Below are 15,762 nucleotides of genomic sequence, written 5' to 3'. Positions count from 1 at the left end.
CTGAACATAATGCAGGGAGACATGATGCTTCTCCTGGGTCCATGTATCTCTCCTCACATTAGGTAGGCAGCCAAGCAAGCAATTCACTTCCTGTTTTCAATTTAAGATACATTAGAAAAGTAGTTTTGGCACCACTGGTGTGGCTCTCAAACAGAGCTGGGGAGCTTTAACTAGCTGCCAGAAAGTAGCAGCTCTACACTTGGAGAGGGGTGAGAAAGCACCTTTGGTAGAACAGGCCATGTTGGTGGCCTCTTGGACCGATACTATTCCTCTTCTCAGGAATAGTATGATTATGGCCCCCCGCCAGTGCTGTAACAGATTAGCCCAGAAGAGTGTCTGCTCCAAACTGGAGCTGTGAAAATGCAGCAGCTGAATATCGTTGCAAAGAAAACCACTTACACCAGGTAGGAAGAGGAACTGTGACTCTCCGTGTCTCTCACCCTCCACCCACAGAGCAAACCAGATGATGCCCAGGCAGGTACATCCAGTGGGGTGAGGCCCAGCCTTGTGAGTCCCCCAGATACACTAGCTGCTATTTTACGAAACTTCTGCAGTAACACCTCTTCATTCCCTGTTCAGCAATGAACATATTTAACTAGAAAGCAAAGACAGTGATGTACAGCCAAGGAAAATTAACCTATTGTTTAAACGTGCCTTATTTAAATTTGTGGAGACAAAAGCTGTGATGCTGTGTCAGTAAAGAACTCAGCAGCTTAACTTCCTTAATACCAAATTATTAGTTGTATATTTAACAGCGTTTGTGCTAGTAGTGACAATTCACTGGCTGGGAATCCAAAGGTAAGTTTGATGAAAGTCTAGTGAAGGAAGGATGTACTTTGAGCATTACATCCATTATTTTGTTTGCTTTATAAGCTCAAATGCATCCACGTTTTAGCTGTTGACTAACTTGCTCTCCTGCCCTTTGAATTAAAAAAGCTTCTGTCAGAGGAGCTGCAGAAAGTCTTGATGGGGCAATTTAAGATGCTAGCAGCTCTCGTTGTTGAAACTCACTATCCCTGCAGCTGAGGCAGTGAAATGGAGGGTGTACCCAGCCCTCGCTCCAGTGAGGGGCCAGCCAACATCCTGCCAGTGAAGATCAGTTTGGCCCCAAGTCAGCTGTGGCGTGGGCATCTGAACGCTTGGGGTGGAAAGCATCAACAGACTGGGCAGGGCAAAGTGCAGGCACCGGTAACTTGTACCTCTACTGTGTTTTGTTTCACCGCTCTAACCAGGATGTGCTTAATATAAAGATGGCTCTGCTTGGAGACACCCATCTCACATCTGCAATGAAAGTGGTCAAATTCAATTTATTTTTGCTTTTGCTCTGCGTTTCACGCTTTATTGCTCATCTGCACTAGCAAGGTGGTTTCCAAAACTGAACACACAGGAAAGCATGATGGTTTTTGGTATGCTGAAACTATGGTAAAATGACATTACTGAACCTGGACAGGCAAGAACAGAAAAGGGATCTCAAATGAAGAGCATCCCAGAATTTAGGGGTTTTTTTAAAGATTACGAAAGGAATATCCAAAATAAATAGCTGGCACCATTAAGAAATGTGTAATATTTCTCCTGTATAGTGAAAATATCTTCCTTACTTACAGCACCCAGGAGTAACACCTGCTCAGCATACCTCAATTGTAACTTCATTTAATGCCTTATTTTGTGCAGTTTTTCCTTCATGTTCTCAGTAAGACCACCACTCATGACCAGGCTTGAAGTATAATCACTGACAACGGGATTCAGTTTTTGTTTCTGCTGCTGTTAAGTCTCTGCTATGTACCACTGACATAAGCAGTTCTGATGAGTGCACTAGACAGACCTTACTGCTCTGGACTGTCAGAGTTCTCTTTTTCTACTTCAGTTATAAAACATGTAAGAGTAAATTTTAAAGCTTTATTGGTCTAAATAAAAAAAAATACAAAACATTTTTACAACAGAACCTGATTATTTTCTGCAATTTAGTAAAACCAAGGGAACAGGCTCTTTGCATGCAGAATTCAAGACACACACAGAGCTGCTGAGCCTGCACGCCAGGCCTTCACCTTCCAGAATGCACGCTTCAGCTCAGTGACATACCTAACTCGCTGCAGGGGCTGCAGTCTTCTGACACAGCCTGGCCAGCAGTCCAGCCATTTGTAGAAGTGAGTTCACACCTTCTGCTATCTTCATATGAGTGTACCCAATTTCCTAGAGATAAAGACATCGTAAAAACTTCAGTTTTCTCCCCCAGTCTATGTATAGTATCAGTAATGACTAAATAGAACATATCCCTTACGGCTAAGAGACCAAGTCACTTAAACTTCACTTCTCATGGAAGTGTCTTCTCATGGAAACTAACTAGAATGCTTTTTTTTTTTTTTTTTCCTAAATTGAAGCCTGTATTTCCCCACTTCCTTTACAAGAAGCAAGGTGCATACATTCGAGGACAGGTTTTAAATATGAAGAGTGATTCCACTACATCAGTTTACCATTTGTCAGTTGGCTGTTCATATAATTTAGTATCTCACTATTTATCACACTAGATTCAAGTATGTGCTTGAAGAAAGTTCTCAAGGAGTTATTTAAGGCTTTGATGTAAATAATAAATTCAGCCAGCATCACATCTGTTATTAATTCTAGTCGATCACTAAAGTGACTTTCGGCCCTTCCGCGGGTGATTAAATGTCAAAAGTTCTAGTGACCATTCTTACTGACAAACTGATAATGCAGGGTGGGAAAGGAAGCAGTAATGAGTTAAGAAATACTTTTTTCATGCTTATGTACAGCAAATCTCAAACAGAAAACCCTGAGGCTGCCCCTGCATTACGGATCACATCCTCTTAAAAAGGCCCAAAAGATCCTACCAGGAGCTAGGTTAGTACTAACCTTGATGAATTCCAGTTTCAGATATTCTGGCATTTGAAAGGTTTTACACACACGGAAGATGTTGCCAATCACATCTTCTGGAGAGTATCCAAGTCGCCACAGGTGTGCAAGAATCTGTGCAGGCAAGAATAATCTCTCACTTACCTGGCAAGGCAAGTATATTCACTTTTGGAATAGCTGTACATAACTACTGGAATGACACACACTATTTATCAGATGATTTAACCTCGATTGTTTAGCAAGTAATTTCAATACATGGCTTTTTTGCTTGTTGGCTTATTCATCTGAAAAACTCTTCCATAAAAAGGACTTAATTCATCAACTCACCTACATGGTATTGCCTTTACCCTAAAGTACAACACACACCGTGATTTCTTCAAAACAAACAAGAATTCTGTAGAGAAAAATTGTCTATGCCGACACAATGCATGAAAACTAACCTTGTATGCTTCATCAATATTTGCATTTATGCAGTGTTGTATCATTTCTTTCACAAGCAGAGGATGAGGCTCATCACATACCTATATCAAAGAGAAATATTACGCTTCAAAATATTAGAAGACTCTATGTTAAAAGTCTAGTATTTTCACCAAGCTTCTATACAGTTCAAGTACTAAACCAGACATATTCTGTAATACAGAATTAATTTTCAGTAATATGACTTTTCAGCTATCCTGCCATGGCAGGCACAATAGCACGAAACAAGAACACCCAGGTAATAGATTCTAAAGTGATCACTGTGAAATTTCCCAGCTGTTGTGATTCACGTGCTTTGAGAGAGCTGGAAAACCACAGTCTCAGATGTGCCATTAGGGACCGCAAGTGCTCTCTCCCTTTTCAAAAGGCACATGCCCTCTTTTACACCCCAGTGCTGAAATTGCTACATACATAGTGCTGTCTGCAAACTGACAAAGCACTTTCAAAGGGTTATGTACCTGATCAAAGTTCTCACACAGCTGTAGTGCTCAAGTTCTAGCATCACTGTTTTATGCTATAACTAACCTTAAAGACATTTTCACTGTTTATGAAGCCAAATCCAGAATATGTGGACTGTAAGTTGTTTAAAGCCTGTGAAAGAAAAAATAAGACTTCATTTGTTTTCTGAAATAATTTTCTGAAGTGCTGTACTTCTAACTCCCCTCAGGATGAAATACACTTTTCAGAAAATGATGCTAAATAAGCAGTTTTCAATTAAGCAACACAGGAAACTACAAATGTATACAGATTTTTGTTCCTTCCCACAAATTCAGTATCCAGTTCCCATCAACTCACTTTTCAGGAGCAGATCCACTTTAAAACCTCACAAAAACAAATAGTTTAGTTACTTTTGTGCCACAGGTCACCTCCCTTTGCTTTACCTCTCCAAAAATAAATCCTCCAGAGCCACAATTCGAAGGTTCTTTTGCTTTAAACAGAAGCCTTTGTTTCATTGCCCTTCTTTTACCTGTCTCATATCCCCTTGGGCTGTGAAGATAATGGCTTCCAGTCCATCATCTGTATATGGTACATCTTCTTTCTCAACAATTTTCAGTAGCCTTGCAAGGATCTGTGAATCTGTCAGCTTGGTGTAACGCAGCACTGCACACCGGGATTGAATAGGTTCTGAGGGCAGAGATGTATAATTAGTATTTCCCTCTTCTCAAAAAAATCCCCCAACCATTTGTTTTCATCTTGGAAAAAGCTATCTCAGTTTCCAACTTATCATTTGTCTTCTTTCAAAGAAAAAGAACAAGTCAGCTCCAAACAGAATATAGCATCTCCTTAAGCATATCTTTCAGTCCTTCTCTTGAGCCCAAATGTGCTACTTGAGTTTTTCCAGATATGTGCAAATATATATGAAGCTCAGCTTCTTCTGTTTTCTGGGTTTTCTGAATGTATGTTTATCATGCTATTTTAACGGCTAAACAAGAAAAGTCTAAAGGTCAACAATGTGTTAGCCTATAGGTAAACTTAAAGATTATGTTTCAGAAAGGACAACGAAAGGTGTGCAATATCCCGTAAACAATACATCAAACAGCTTTAACTGTAGCAGAGTTGGATGGAGATTAAGCCCTAAGTATGAGAAATCTGCTGCTGCAGTCACGCACAGCACTATCCATCAAAACCAGCTATTCAGAGGGTTCATTTGCTACATAAGTACACTCTTCTTTTATTAGCTGGATGTACAGGTGGCTTGATTTTTCAGAAGTACCATGGTTTCCTGCAACAAGCAGGTCCAAGGTATTTCTGAAAACAGCCTTGGAAGTTAGCCAACAGTATGGAGAACATATGATAAAAACACTCAGGGACTAGCAGCACTTTACCTATGATTTTGTCTGAGGCATTGCACGCAAGCGCGAAGCGCGTTGTTTTGGAATAAATTTCCATTGTTCTTCTCAGTGCTTGCTGTGCTCCATCTGTCATGCTAGGGGAAAAAAGGAGTTAGGACAGATTTTGCCCTTCATGACTTACAGGTGCAACCTAATAACTATTTTTACACAAGCTTCATAGTTTACTGATATTAAACAGTGTTTTGTAAATGACTTGATATTCTGGTTCGATAAACGAAGCAGCTTTTTTTAGTCATGTGACCAAATCATCCAACAATGCAGGCAGTCACCAAGACCTCCATAAATATAACGTGCAAAATTAAATCATTAATACTCTGAAGAAAACTGCTACGAATACTACTACTTATAGGCAGATGGAGGAGAATGTCCTGTTTTCTTCCAGTGAAATAGTCTAGGCAAGCCAGACTGTTTTCAAAGAGAAAGTAAACTGGAAGACACTATTTCATATCCAGCTAAATCACAAAGTGTTTCACCTCAATATTCAGCATCTCCTTTGAAGCAATGATCTCTGCTTGGTATGAGTAATCTCCTAAGAACACTGTTGAATGCATATTTATTTCCTAACAAATTATTTTTGATGGCCTGATAGAAACATCTAAGACTGCCTAATACAACAGGATAGATGCAACACATTTCACGTAGTAGCTAAAGTCAAGAAAAAAACAACGCACCTGTCTGCTTCATCAAGGATGATTATTTTATGCCGACCTTTTGGAAGTGTGACCTTTTGCTGGGCAAACATTTTGATTTTGTTTCTCACAACATCAATGCCTCTGGAACAATAATTCAAGTGACTCATGATCAGTTGGGTGAAATTGCATAACAGATTTTATTCAGCAGCAACAGTGGCTGAAGCGCTCCTGAGCTCCCTATTCTCCCACTATTTGTTCCTGCTCCTTCAGCTGTGCCAGTATAACTGCTGAGAAACCATGTTGTAAGCCAGACTCCCTAACTAATTCAAATTTAAACACCAATAATCCTCATTTTTTGAGGTTTTGGAAAGATATTTTAATAGTGGCAGTATACATATATACATATGTGTGTGTGTGTGTATATATATATATTTAAAAACTGCAACCTTTACCTGCAGTACTGCCACAAAATGAGTTATGTTTGGCAAAAAGCAGGGGTAATAAATGAACAAGTGCAGAAGCATTTAAGACCGATTTGCCATTACTTCACACACCTACATCCACAGGCCCAGAGGTAACTCAGAAGAGTTTAAGAAAAACAGCGGGATAGAATGCAACATATTAGCACAACTTGGACACTTTCCTAGACAGACTATCAACAAAGACTTAATTTTAAAAATAAAGGATTTTACTGTTTTGTTCTGTTTAGAAAATGAATACTATAGCTCTTCTACAACTGATATTTACAAAGGTAGGTAAAATCTATCAACAGCCCCCCAGGAAACACTCTCAGAATACTTCAGGATGGGTTTGATACAGAACTCAGGAAATATAATCAGCCCTCAGTGCCTGATCCTTGGAGAAGAGTGAGTGCCCTCTACGTATCTAAGACCCATACCCTACATTTTAATCCTCAACTGCCCTTATTGCCTTAATTTCTCTCACTTTGCTTTTTTTCCTAAACACTGAAAAGGTTCAGTATAACCAACTTGTTTACTTTTCGTTCTCTGGAGTATCTTCATGATGGCAAGGGGAAGCTTAGCTCTTTCAATTCAAGAAAACAGTACCATTTTGGATTCCGCACTCCATTTGTTTACATTTTTGTGTATGAAAATATCTATCAAGTTTATAAAACATCAAGTAATATCACCTATGTTGACAGGTGGACACCAAAGACTGCCTAACTTTTAGTTGGGAAAACTGCATTAAAATAAGTACCAGAGGCCTTTACTATGGCATCGGGCCTATCAAGCTGGCCTGAGTTTAAAATAAAAATGGATACTTGCTTCTTCATTAAAAGTTTGATAAGGTTTATTCATTCTCACCTGTCATTTGAGGCATTCAGCTCCAAAACAGCATCCTTCAATGCAGGACCAAGCAGAGCACGAGCCAAGCAGAGGATACTGGTGGTTTTACCTGTTCCTGGAGGGCCCTAGAAATGCAACAATGCAGCAATTGCTGGTAAGATTAATGTAATTTTCTAAGTTGTACTCTCTACAACACTCCTCACAGCTGCAGCAGTGGATCAGACTAGAGGCTGGCTAAGTTCAGGATCCTGCCTCCAACAGAGGCAATGCCACAGAGGGAAGCACAAGACACACTGCAGTAGGCATCTCAGAGGCAAGTTAGTTTTTAACAGCAGGTTGTTTACTGTGTATTCTGCCAAGAACGTTGCTCCTTGACCATGCAATCACTGTCGCTCTTACCCAGCACATTCAGGCATGATGCAAATCTATACTGGGAGGCTATTGTAGCTAGATTTTAGAAGCCAGGACCAACACAGTGAAATACAGTACAACACAACAATACTTACAGCAATTATAATATTTGGTACATTCCCCTCTTTTGCAAAGACCTAAGAAAGAATAATAACAGCAAATTACATAATAAAATAACAGGAGCAAATAGTTTCCAATTCTATTCTATTTCAAGCATGGGAAACAGGCTTCTTTTTTTCCCCCTCCTGCTTTCATTTTTTTTTTTTTAAACCTGGCTGCTTTTGTGTTGTTTTTTTTTTTCCCAGTTGAACCATTAGAACTCAGTCCCTAGAATAATATGGAAAAACTTAAAAGCACTTAATCCCACAGGTCTTTAGTACTCTTGCCTTTCCTCTGCATTCATTGTAATTACACGCTTGCTAGTACAAGCCTTCTGCTAACAAATACTGTGTGCTCACAAACTAATTTGTTAAGAAAAAGATTTTTCTTCTAGAAAAACATTATATTTATGTTTCTTTCTGTTGTTATATAAATTATATTTATTCACCAAAACAATATTATTATGACAGCTACATTTTTCTAAGATGTATCAAAACAAGGACAATTTAAACAACATCCCAATTCAAAGAAGCATATTTCCTTAGAACACCACTCAAACATGTTCTAAAATGTGTGATTTCTTAAGTAAATCATGAAGTTTTTTTTCCACGTACCCAAGTATGGATGTAAAAATACAAAAGTGCTTGTAACGGTCTGTGGATCTAGGCAGAACTATTTTTTTGAACTAATCCATAAAGGGACAGCTACAAACCTCCAATCTGCTCACAGTATCTTCATTTCCAACTATTTCACATAGTTTCATGGGTCTGTACTTTTCCACCCTGTAAAAGTAAAACCCCACACACTTCAGCACATCTAATAAAACTTTAGCAGTGCTTTACACTGACAGAAAAGGATTATGTTAACATAGCACAGAACAGACGACTTGAGGTGTCTTCAGTGCAAACGCTGCAGGGTCCCCCCTCATTGCTAAGCACAGCATTCCACAACACTAATTCCTGAAAGGTTGTTAGTTCCATTCGCATAAAAAAAGCAAAAGGAAGGAAAAAATGCTTAACTCGGACACGAGTTTGGCACTTCAGTCTGCTATGGGGACTAAGGGGAGATGTCATGCTGTGCACTCCCTCACGGTTAACACAAGGCAGGGCTGACTGTGTCTGGACTCGATAGGGACTTCTTACTTTCCACCCCAGGCTGCCCGGTGCCCACTCCCCCCGCCTACACAGGCCCCAGTCCTGCCCGGGCAGGTTTCTGGGTGCAGGCAGAGCCTTCTACGCTGCGGGGACACCCCCGCTTCCGAGTCAGACCCAGCTACTGTGTTCTGGCGGGCACGGGCAGAGGCCCTAAGCGCTCGGGCCTGGCCGAGGCCGGAGCCTCGGGGCCGGCCTACCCGATCCCCTCAGCCCTGTATGTATACAGGCCCCACAGACCAGCGCGCACCCCCACCTTCCCGCCAACGGCACGGCGCGCCCCGCCCCGCCCCGCGCCCCATAGGCCGAGCCCCGCCAAGCCCCACCTCCCGCCGCGCTCTGCACCAATGGTCGCGCGCCTCCGGCCCTGCTCCCTCCCCTGACTCCATCTCGCAGGCGCTCGATGGCCGCCCGCGCCTCCCGCCCGCAGCCGGTCCCCCGCGCAGTCCGCGCCGCCTCCCTCCCTCACCAGGGCAGCTCGTAATGGCCGCCGCCGGCCGAAGAGGCCCCCGAAGGGTCGGTAGATCCCCGCTTCTCGCCTGCAGCGGGTCCGGCCTTCTCGTCCTCTGCGACCTCCACCTCCATTCCGCCGGCGGCGGCCCAGCCCCTCTCCCCGCCGCCTCCGTGAGGGGAGGGCCGCGCTGCCGGGCCCGCCTCTCGGGGCTGGCCGGCGGGATGAGCCCTCCCCCGCGCTCAGGGCCCGACCGGGGCGGCCTCCTCGGGAGTGGGCGCTGGAGGTGCTCTGCGGCCGGCCTGGCGCCTGCGGCAGCTGCGTGGGGCCGCTGAGGGGAGCGGGCCGGGCCCGGGGCCTCTTGGGGCGCTGGGCTTTGCTGAGGGAGGGCTGGCGGGGAGGCCTGGGGGCCGCTCCCGGCACGGCTGGGTGGGCATGTGCGCGGCTCTTCTGAGTCCGGCTGCTTCCCCTGGCCTACTGACTGGTCAGGGTCATCAATAAAACCAGCGATGTGTTTGTTTGCACGTCAGGAGTCTAAAACTTTGTTTCTTCTTCTAGCTACCTTTATTCCCTCCCTAAAATGAAAACAATAAAAGGTGCATCGCAAAATACTGTAAGTAGTTATAATGGGAGGGCTGGTTCCAGTGTGACTGTTAGAATTGGTGTATCAACACTAGTTTTAAACCTCAGTAGTTAATGGGGCCTCTTGGTAGGTCTTTAAGCTCAGCTTGTGCTCCACATAATGACATCTGAGTTAGTTCAGTGAGCAGGGGACCTGTCCTTCAGTCTGGCCTCTGATTTCTTGCGACATGTTTCTAATTTAAGGCGGGTGGGAGGTAGGAAGTTGGAACTCATCATATTTGAAGCGCTGTGTGAGCAGTGATGCTCTTCTAAGGGGTTAACTTCCTATCACTTGCAACAACATTTGCGATGTTACTGTCAGAACCTGTTACTTAGTGTTTTGAGGTTGGTATGTGAGCATTTGCAGATAAGAGCATAGCCTTCAGCCTGTAGAACTGGTTCTGCCTGTGGCCTGACAGCGATAGCGTTTGCTGAGTTTCTTCTAAGGCTCTAAAGCTCCGGAGGGTGAAGTTTCTGTTACAAAAAGCGCAGTCCTATATCTAAGTTTTTGTGTAGGCAGGGTGGTCAGTGCTTTAATCTTGTATTGCATGGGGGGGGGGGGGGGGTGTTTATTAATATTTGTACATGGTTCCTAGTGGTTTTAGGATACATAAGGGTGAAATTGTAAGTGGTCCGTACCTTTATACGGCTGGCAGAATTAACTGTGGATTAACTTTGCCTCCGTTGGAGGTAAAGTAGAAAATTAAATAACACAACTATGTGGCATGTGAGGGTGAGATAGTTGGCACTTTTTTCAGTATTCAGGCTGTTTGTAGAACACGTACCAGATGACTACGTTTTTCCTGTAATACCTCAAACTCACTATGTTACTCTTCTCTTTGGATTTAACTTACTGCAGTACTCAGCAGAACCCAACATGAGACAGTGAAATACTGCAGCTGCATACAGCACTGCTGGTCATAAAAGTCTGTCAGTACAGCACACTGGACATGCTTTGGTTTCTTGCCAAATTACACAGTTGTTAAGCTCTTAGGAAGTACCAACGTCTAGATAAGATAAAATTTTCCTGGCCAGCATTCTCCCACTGTGTGTGTAGGATTGCTGCTGATAAGCCCCCAAAGGACAGTAGGAAACGCCATTCATAAGAATTGTTGCAGAGAGCCTGATGACAGATTTTGTGATAAGTTTCTGCTAATCAGTGCAATAGGTATTTTTTTGATACAGTCTCCAAAGCACTGCAACCCCTTGTAGGCAGTAACTTCTCACAGTGGTTCTGTAGCTTACCAAACACAGAACAAGCATTTATTGAAAACACAATATTGATAGGGATGTGTGGCAGGTACATGAGCTGGAAGTTTTAAACCCCATCCGTCCCATATGTTTTTATCATAGTCTGTCTGTTTACATCGCAGGATACATCCAGGATAAAATAAATTTTGAATTCAGTGCTGAAATGGCAGAACTCTTTTGTTGTGTCATCAACGGTACCTGAATACACCTGCATGCAGATGTACTGTATCATCCTGAAAGGAGAATAATCTTAAATTTAAGATTATTCTTTCTGTCCTGTCTCTTGCTCACCACAAAAGCTTACTAATTTTTTGTAATCGGTATAGAGTACGGATAAAGGCTTTTTGCTAACGATTTAGTTAGCAAGGGGAATGTTCCTCTTGAGTGTATTCAGAGAGCTTATACTACTAGTAATGGAGATCACCATCAAAGGAGTAAGTGGTGATCTTGTGGTCATCACAGGAGCGAGGAAGTCCCAGCTGCAGGTGCTTGAGGAAGGGAATAAGTCCTTTAAAGACTGTATAGAGGCTTTTCTCACATCAACTTCAGTCAAGGGCTTCTGCTCTAGCCTCTACAGGACAACTGAAGCCCAATGCAATGTGTTTTGTCAGGGGGCTGGGTAAATGCAGAAGTTGTGGCAAAAGAATTGCTGTTTTGCATGCTATGGTTGGTGAAACTGAGGATAGTTTGTTTTTAGTTTGAACAAGAAGTTGAAATCAGTGAAGACATTAAAAGTGAGGCAGTAATTGAAGACAGCGAAGGGCAACAGTGATGAAATTATGGTGGAGGGGTGTGAGGTGTAAAATCCAGAAGGCAATAGAAATGAAGCATGAGAGCAGAAACTAATTTTAGGTGATCGTTAGTTGAAAGTATATATCTGTACTGCATATTTGGTACAGATGAGTAATAAAAAGTTTCTTATATACAGTGGTTTTGGAAGGGAGAGAACTCTTCAATATTCAAGGTCATTTTGCTTTTGAGTTAAATTTGTGAGTTCAGCTTACCACTATTGTTAGGGCTAACACTAATATATGTTATCCAGCAGGTCTAAAAGGCCAGGGGCTGTGATCTTAAATTACAGTGTTAAGAGAAGTGCAAAGCTCCTTCAACTGTCCATTCCCCATCCCCACCAGCCCTGCAGTCAGTTAAAGCTGTCGCCTCCCATTGCAGCGTGCTGGTGTTCAGCAGCCACAAGTAGGTCACGTCGCACAGATGGTCTTGCTGCCAGGGAAATGCGGAGTCTGCAGTCCCCTTTAAGGCTATTCCCTGTTTGCTCGCTCTCCTAATCACACAGTTAGGTTGGAGACAGTGAAATGAATTCTGATGCTACCAACCATTTTATCTTGCTTTCACTGAGGCTGAAAGCATAAAGCGAAGCTGGTACAAATACAGAGAGTGAAAGTAATGATGGGATGGTTACAAGGGAGGCTGGACTGGTGCTTTATGAAACAGGGCATCACCATATTAGGTGGTTTCATTGGCTCAACGTGTCTGCACCCAGACTGACAGGGGCCCTGATTCCTGTAGAGCTGCTGTTCTTGAGCTCTAGAGCAAAACTGAGGATGATGCTGTCGGTGTATGCCAGTATTAATTTGTCCTTGTTCTTGTAGCATCATAGCACCCCTCCATTCTTCATACGTTTATCTGTAGGATGTCCCTGGGAAGTACAGTTGTGCTGATCTGAGCTAATGTTATGTGTACCATTTAAAATTTCTTCCTAAATATAATGGCTGAAGTCACACATTCACACTCCACCAGCAAACTGCCACCTCCTAGTTTATTTCCCCTCCCGCTGCCTCATCCTTCCTCTCTCATTACCATCTTTAGTAGCTGTAGAGCAACGGCAGCTTACCAGAAGTCTGGGTAAATACAGCCAGACATCTGCCCGCCTTGTTACCTGAGCACTTTTATTTACGACATCTCATTGCTTTTTACATTTTCATTAAATACCTTTAAATGTTTTTTTAATGCTGTCACATGAAATTCTAAGCAGCATGCCATCTCAGTCTGCAGTTAGGAAATTCATACTGCTAGAAGTGAGGCAAGTCACAGGCTGTTGTGACAGAGTAGACAGAAAGATCAGTTTCAGCTTACCAGCTGAATCGCTACCAGCACATTCTAATGTTGTATATATTTACAATTCTTTTCTATAAGCACCTAAAAATACTTAAAAGAGTGGATTTAGCTCACTGCAATTTTAAGCCAGAGAAGCTTTATTATGATTGTTATGCATGTGTTGAGGAACAAATTATAATTTGACCAGTGCTTTACACTAGGTAACAAGAAAAAGATTCAGGAGCAGTGAACTGCTAGTCCTACTCTCCTGCTCCTTGGATGCTTAAGACTAACAATGTAATTGAATTTTTTATTTATTTTTTTTTTAAGCATGTAGTAGAGAACGAGGAGTGTCCAGTGCAAGCCCAGTTGTGTGGTTACAGCTCTAGTCAGTAGAGGGAGTACGGACACCTGTATTAAAAGCCACATAGGGTCACCCATGACACCCAAGAGAACAGACTTTCTCCTAGAATTCCTCACTTGTTTGCAAAAAAAAAAAAAAAAAGGTAAACTCTTCAAGCATGCAATTTCCTAGATGCCAAAATGTAGTTGCTGGTTACTAACACTGTTGATAACGCTGAAAGTGTAGGAGAGGGGAACGATCCTTTGTGCTTGCCAGGCTTTTCTTCTTGTGGCAGTCACCCTGTGAGCAGTCGGCTGCTTGTACCTGCAGCTTGGGGCTGGCGTGGAGCAGTACCTTTTCTCCTCCGTGTCAGGATCTTGTGTCACCATTAGTAACGTCTGCCTCTGGGGAGAATACGGACTCCCTCTTTTTGCTGAGGAAGCTGAGAAAGCGATTGTGCGCATGTCTTCTGTTGCTAAATGTAGATGTTGCAAAGAGCATCCTGCAGCAGCGAGTGCCTTGCTGGGAGTCCCTTACATAAGAGGAAGGATCTTGATGGAAAAGAACGATCCTAATGGCTCTGTGAGCCTTCTCCTTAAAGACTCAGCCTCAAGCTGGTATAAAAGCAGGGGAGTGATTTGAGGATGGTGTCAGCTAAGCTCTGATGAATGATACCATCCAGCAGTTTGAAATCGAGGTAGACGGTCTGGGTTCATCTATTCTTTCACCAGTGTGCTGCTTTGTGTTTTCAGACGCAACACTCGATCTCCGCGGCCTCTGCTTCCCATAATGATAGGAATGTGGACTGACTTGATTGATGTTTATCAGAAACTTCAAAGGAAATTTGCAATGAAGTTGATACAAAGTGGATTTTATTTTTTTAAGAGTTACAGTATCGCTTGACTTTTGGTCAGACACAGTGTAGCCATGACACAGCATGATATTTCTGTGTAGTGTATCCACTGCATCTTGTGTTCATTCCTTAGGTCAGCAGTGTGGTAATATTCTCTACTGACTGCCTCTAATTGGTACTGTATGGCATTATGCAATCCATTTCAGCTGCATCTAGTCTCTTAAATGCTGGGCAAAACTTGATCAGAGACCTTGTTTGGCTGAATGCAACAAAACAGATCTTAAGTAACGTTAAATTGCACTCATTTTCTGTATGTCAAAGATGAAAATGCAATAATGTTGTTGTTTATCAGGAGTGCAGGAATTACCAGGTTGTAGCACTGTGGATTCCTGCAAGTCTGCAGAGTGTGGATTTAGTAATACCAGAAGGAAGAGCTGCAGTATTCCAAACCAGGATGTTCCTAAAGCAAAAAGGAGGAATTTAGCAAAAGATTAAGGTAAGAGTTGAGTCTGGCTTCACTGTAGAATAATAGATGAAGTAAAAAAATCTGAAAAAAATAACAATGTGGTTGTTATCTTTGGACCTCTGTGTGTATGGCTGAATTTTGCCTAGGTATGCAATGAAAAATAGGACTTGTACTCCTAAGATTTGTTTTAGTGGCTGCATATCAATTTGGGGTTTATATGATGATTTGGTATATTAAGTCTAGAGCAAATATGCACATGGACTTTGATTGTCCCAAGAGAAAATGGCTTGTGAACCTTTCCTTAGTCTGGAAGAATGTGAAAAGAAACAGTCCTGTGTTACTGGGTGAAGGTGTATTCTGTTTTATGGGGTTGAAGTCCAGCACAGCCCAGGTACTGCGCTAGCTGGCACTGTACAGTCAGAGTTGGCTGCAGTCCAGCATGGTGCTGGTCAGCCCTAGAGCTCCAGGCAGCATCTTTCAAATGAGATGTGACAGGACACTCCTGTGGAGGAAAATTTTTGGATATTAGCCCTGCAATCCAGGCTCCATTCCACCTGGTCTAAATAAACTCCCTAAATTTAGGGCTGCCTCCCTAAACTTCCCTCGCCTTAATTAGGTTCCATATATCCTCCTATTAAAGACATTTGCTGTTCATTGTTTCTAGTGCTACATTAGTGAAGTTATCACAGAAGTCTGAGGAATGGGGGGTGAGGAGAGAAAAAGTTTCTCTTTCCTGTATTAGTCATCTGGCTTTGCCCCTTCCAAGTCAACAAATCCTATGAGAGCATGTCTTACCGAGTGAGACTCATCTGCAGGTTTGAACACAGATGATCAGGTTGGTGTATGTCCTGGTGTTTAGTGACTTCCTTGAAAACACCTGATTTCCCTGCAGTTGGGTTGCTCTTTTTCTACTGACTCATTGTA

General features: G+C 42.6%; 2 protein-coding genes across 2 annotated transcripts in view; one reads left to right on the top strand and one right to left on the bottom strand.

Moving 5' to 3' along the window:
• Nucleotides 1-1,882: 1,882 nt before the first annotated feature.
• Nucleotides 1,883-9,503, bottom strand: RFC2 (replication factor C subunit 2). The gene is made up of 11 exons (XM_055795974.1): nt 9,268-9,503; nt 8,360-8,429; nt 7,644-7,685; nt 7,156-7,262; nt 5,870-5,971; nt 5,172-5,272; nt 4,313-4,470; nt 3,871-3,936; nt 3,309-3,389; nt 2,869-2,982; nt 1,883-2,190 (listed from the first exon to the last, which is right to left on the bottom strand). The coding sequence occupies exons 1-11, from the start codon at nt 9,381-9,383 to the stop codon at nt 2,080-2,082; spliced, it is 1,068 nt and encodes a 355-aa protein (XP_055651949.1). The 5' UTR covers nt 9,384-9,503; the 3' UTR covers nt 1,883-2,079.
• A 4,881-nt stretch (nt 9,504-14,384) lies between these two features.
• The window catches only part of CLIP2 (CAP-Gly domain containing linker protein 2), a 96,361-nt gene continuing 94,983 nt past the window's right edge, over nt 14,385-15,762 (top strand). Inside the window, exon 1 of the mRNA XM_055795598.1 lies at nt 14,385-14,868. The gene's annotated coding sequence lies outside the window, so the exon portion shown is untranslated. The remainder of the gene's footprint in view (nt 14,869-15,762) is intronic.

Source organism: Falco peregrinus, chromosome 2 (genome assembly GCF_023634155.1).
Source record: "Falco peregrinus isolate bFalPer1 chromosome 2, bFalPer1.pri, whole genome shotgun sequence".
Taxonomy (NCBI): Eukaryota; Metazoa; Chordata; class Aves; order Falconiformes; family Falconidae; genus Falco; species Falco peregrinus.
This window is presented reverse-complemented; position numbering and strand designations above follow the sequence as displayed.

What these genes read in the sequence shown, in the direction of transcription:
- RFC2 (XM_055795974.1), bottom strand. Translation starts at nt 9,383, where the DNA reads ATGGAGGTGGAGGTCGCAGAGGACGAGAAGGCCGGACCCGCTGCAGGC. An exon ending in GGCCATTACGAGCTGCCCTG is followed by an intron (nt 8,430 to 9,267) that starts GTGAGGGAGGGA and finishes TTACTTTTACAG; the next exon opens with GGTGGAAAAGTACAGACCCA. An exon ending in TACCAAATATTATAATTGCT is followed by an intron (nt 7,263 to 7,643) that starts GTAAGTATTGTT and finishes TTGCATTTCTAG; the next exon opens with GGCCCTCCAGGAACAGGTAA.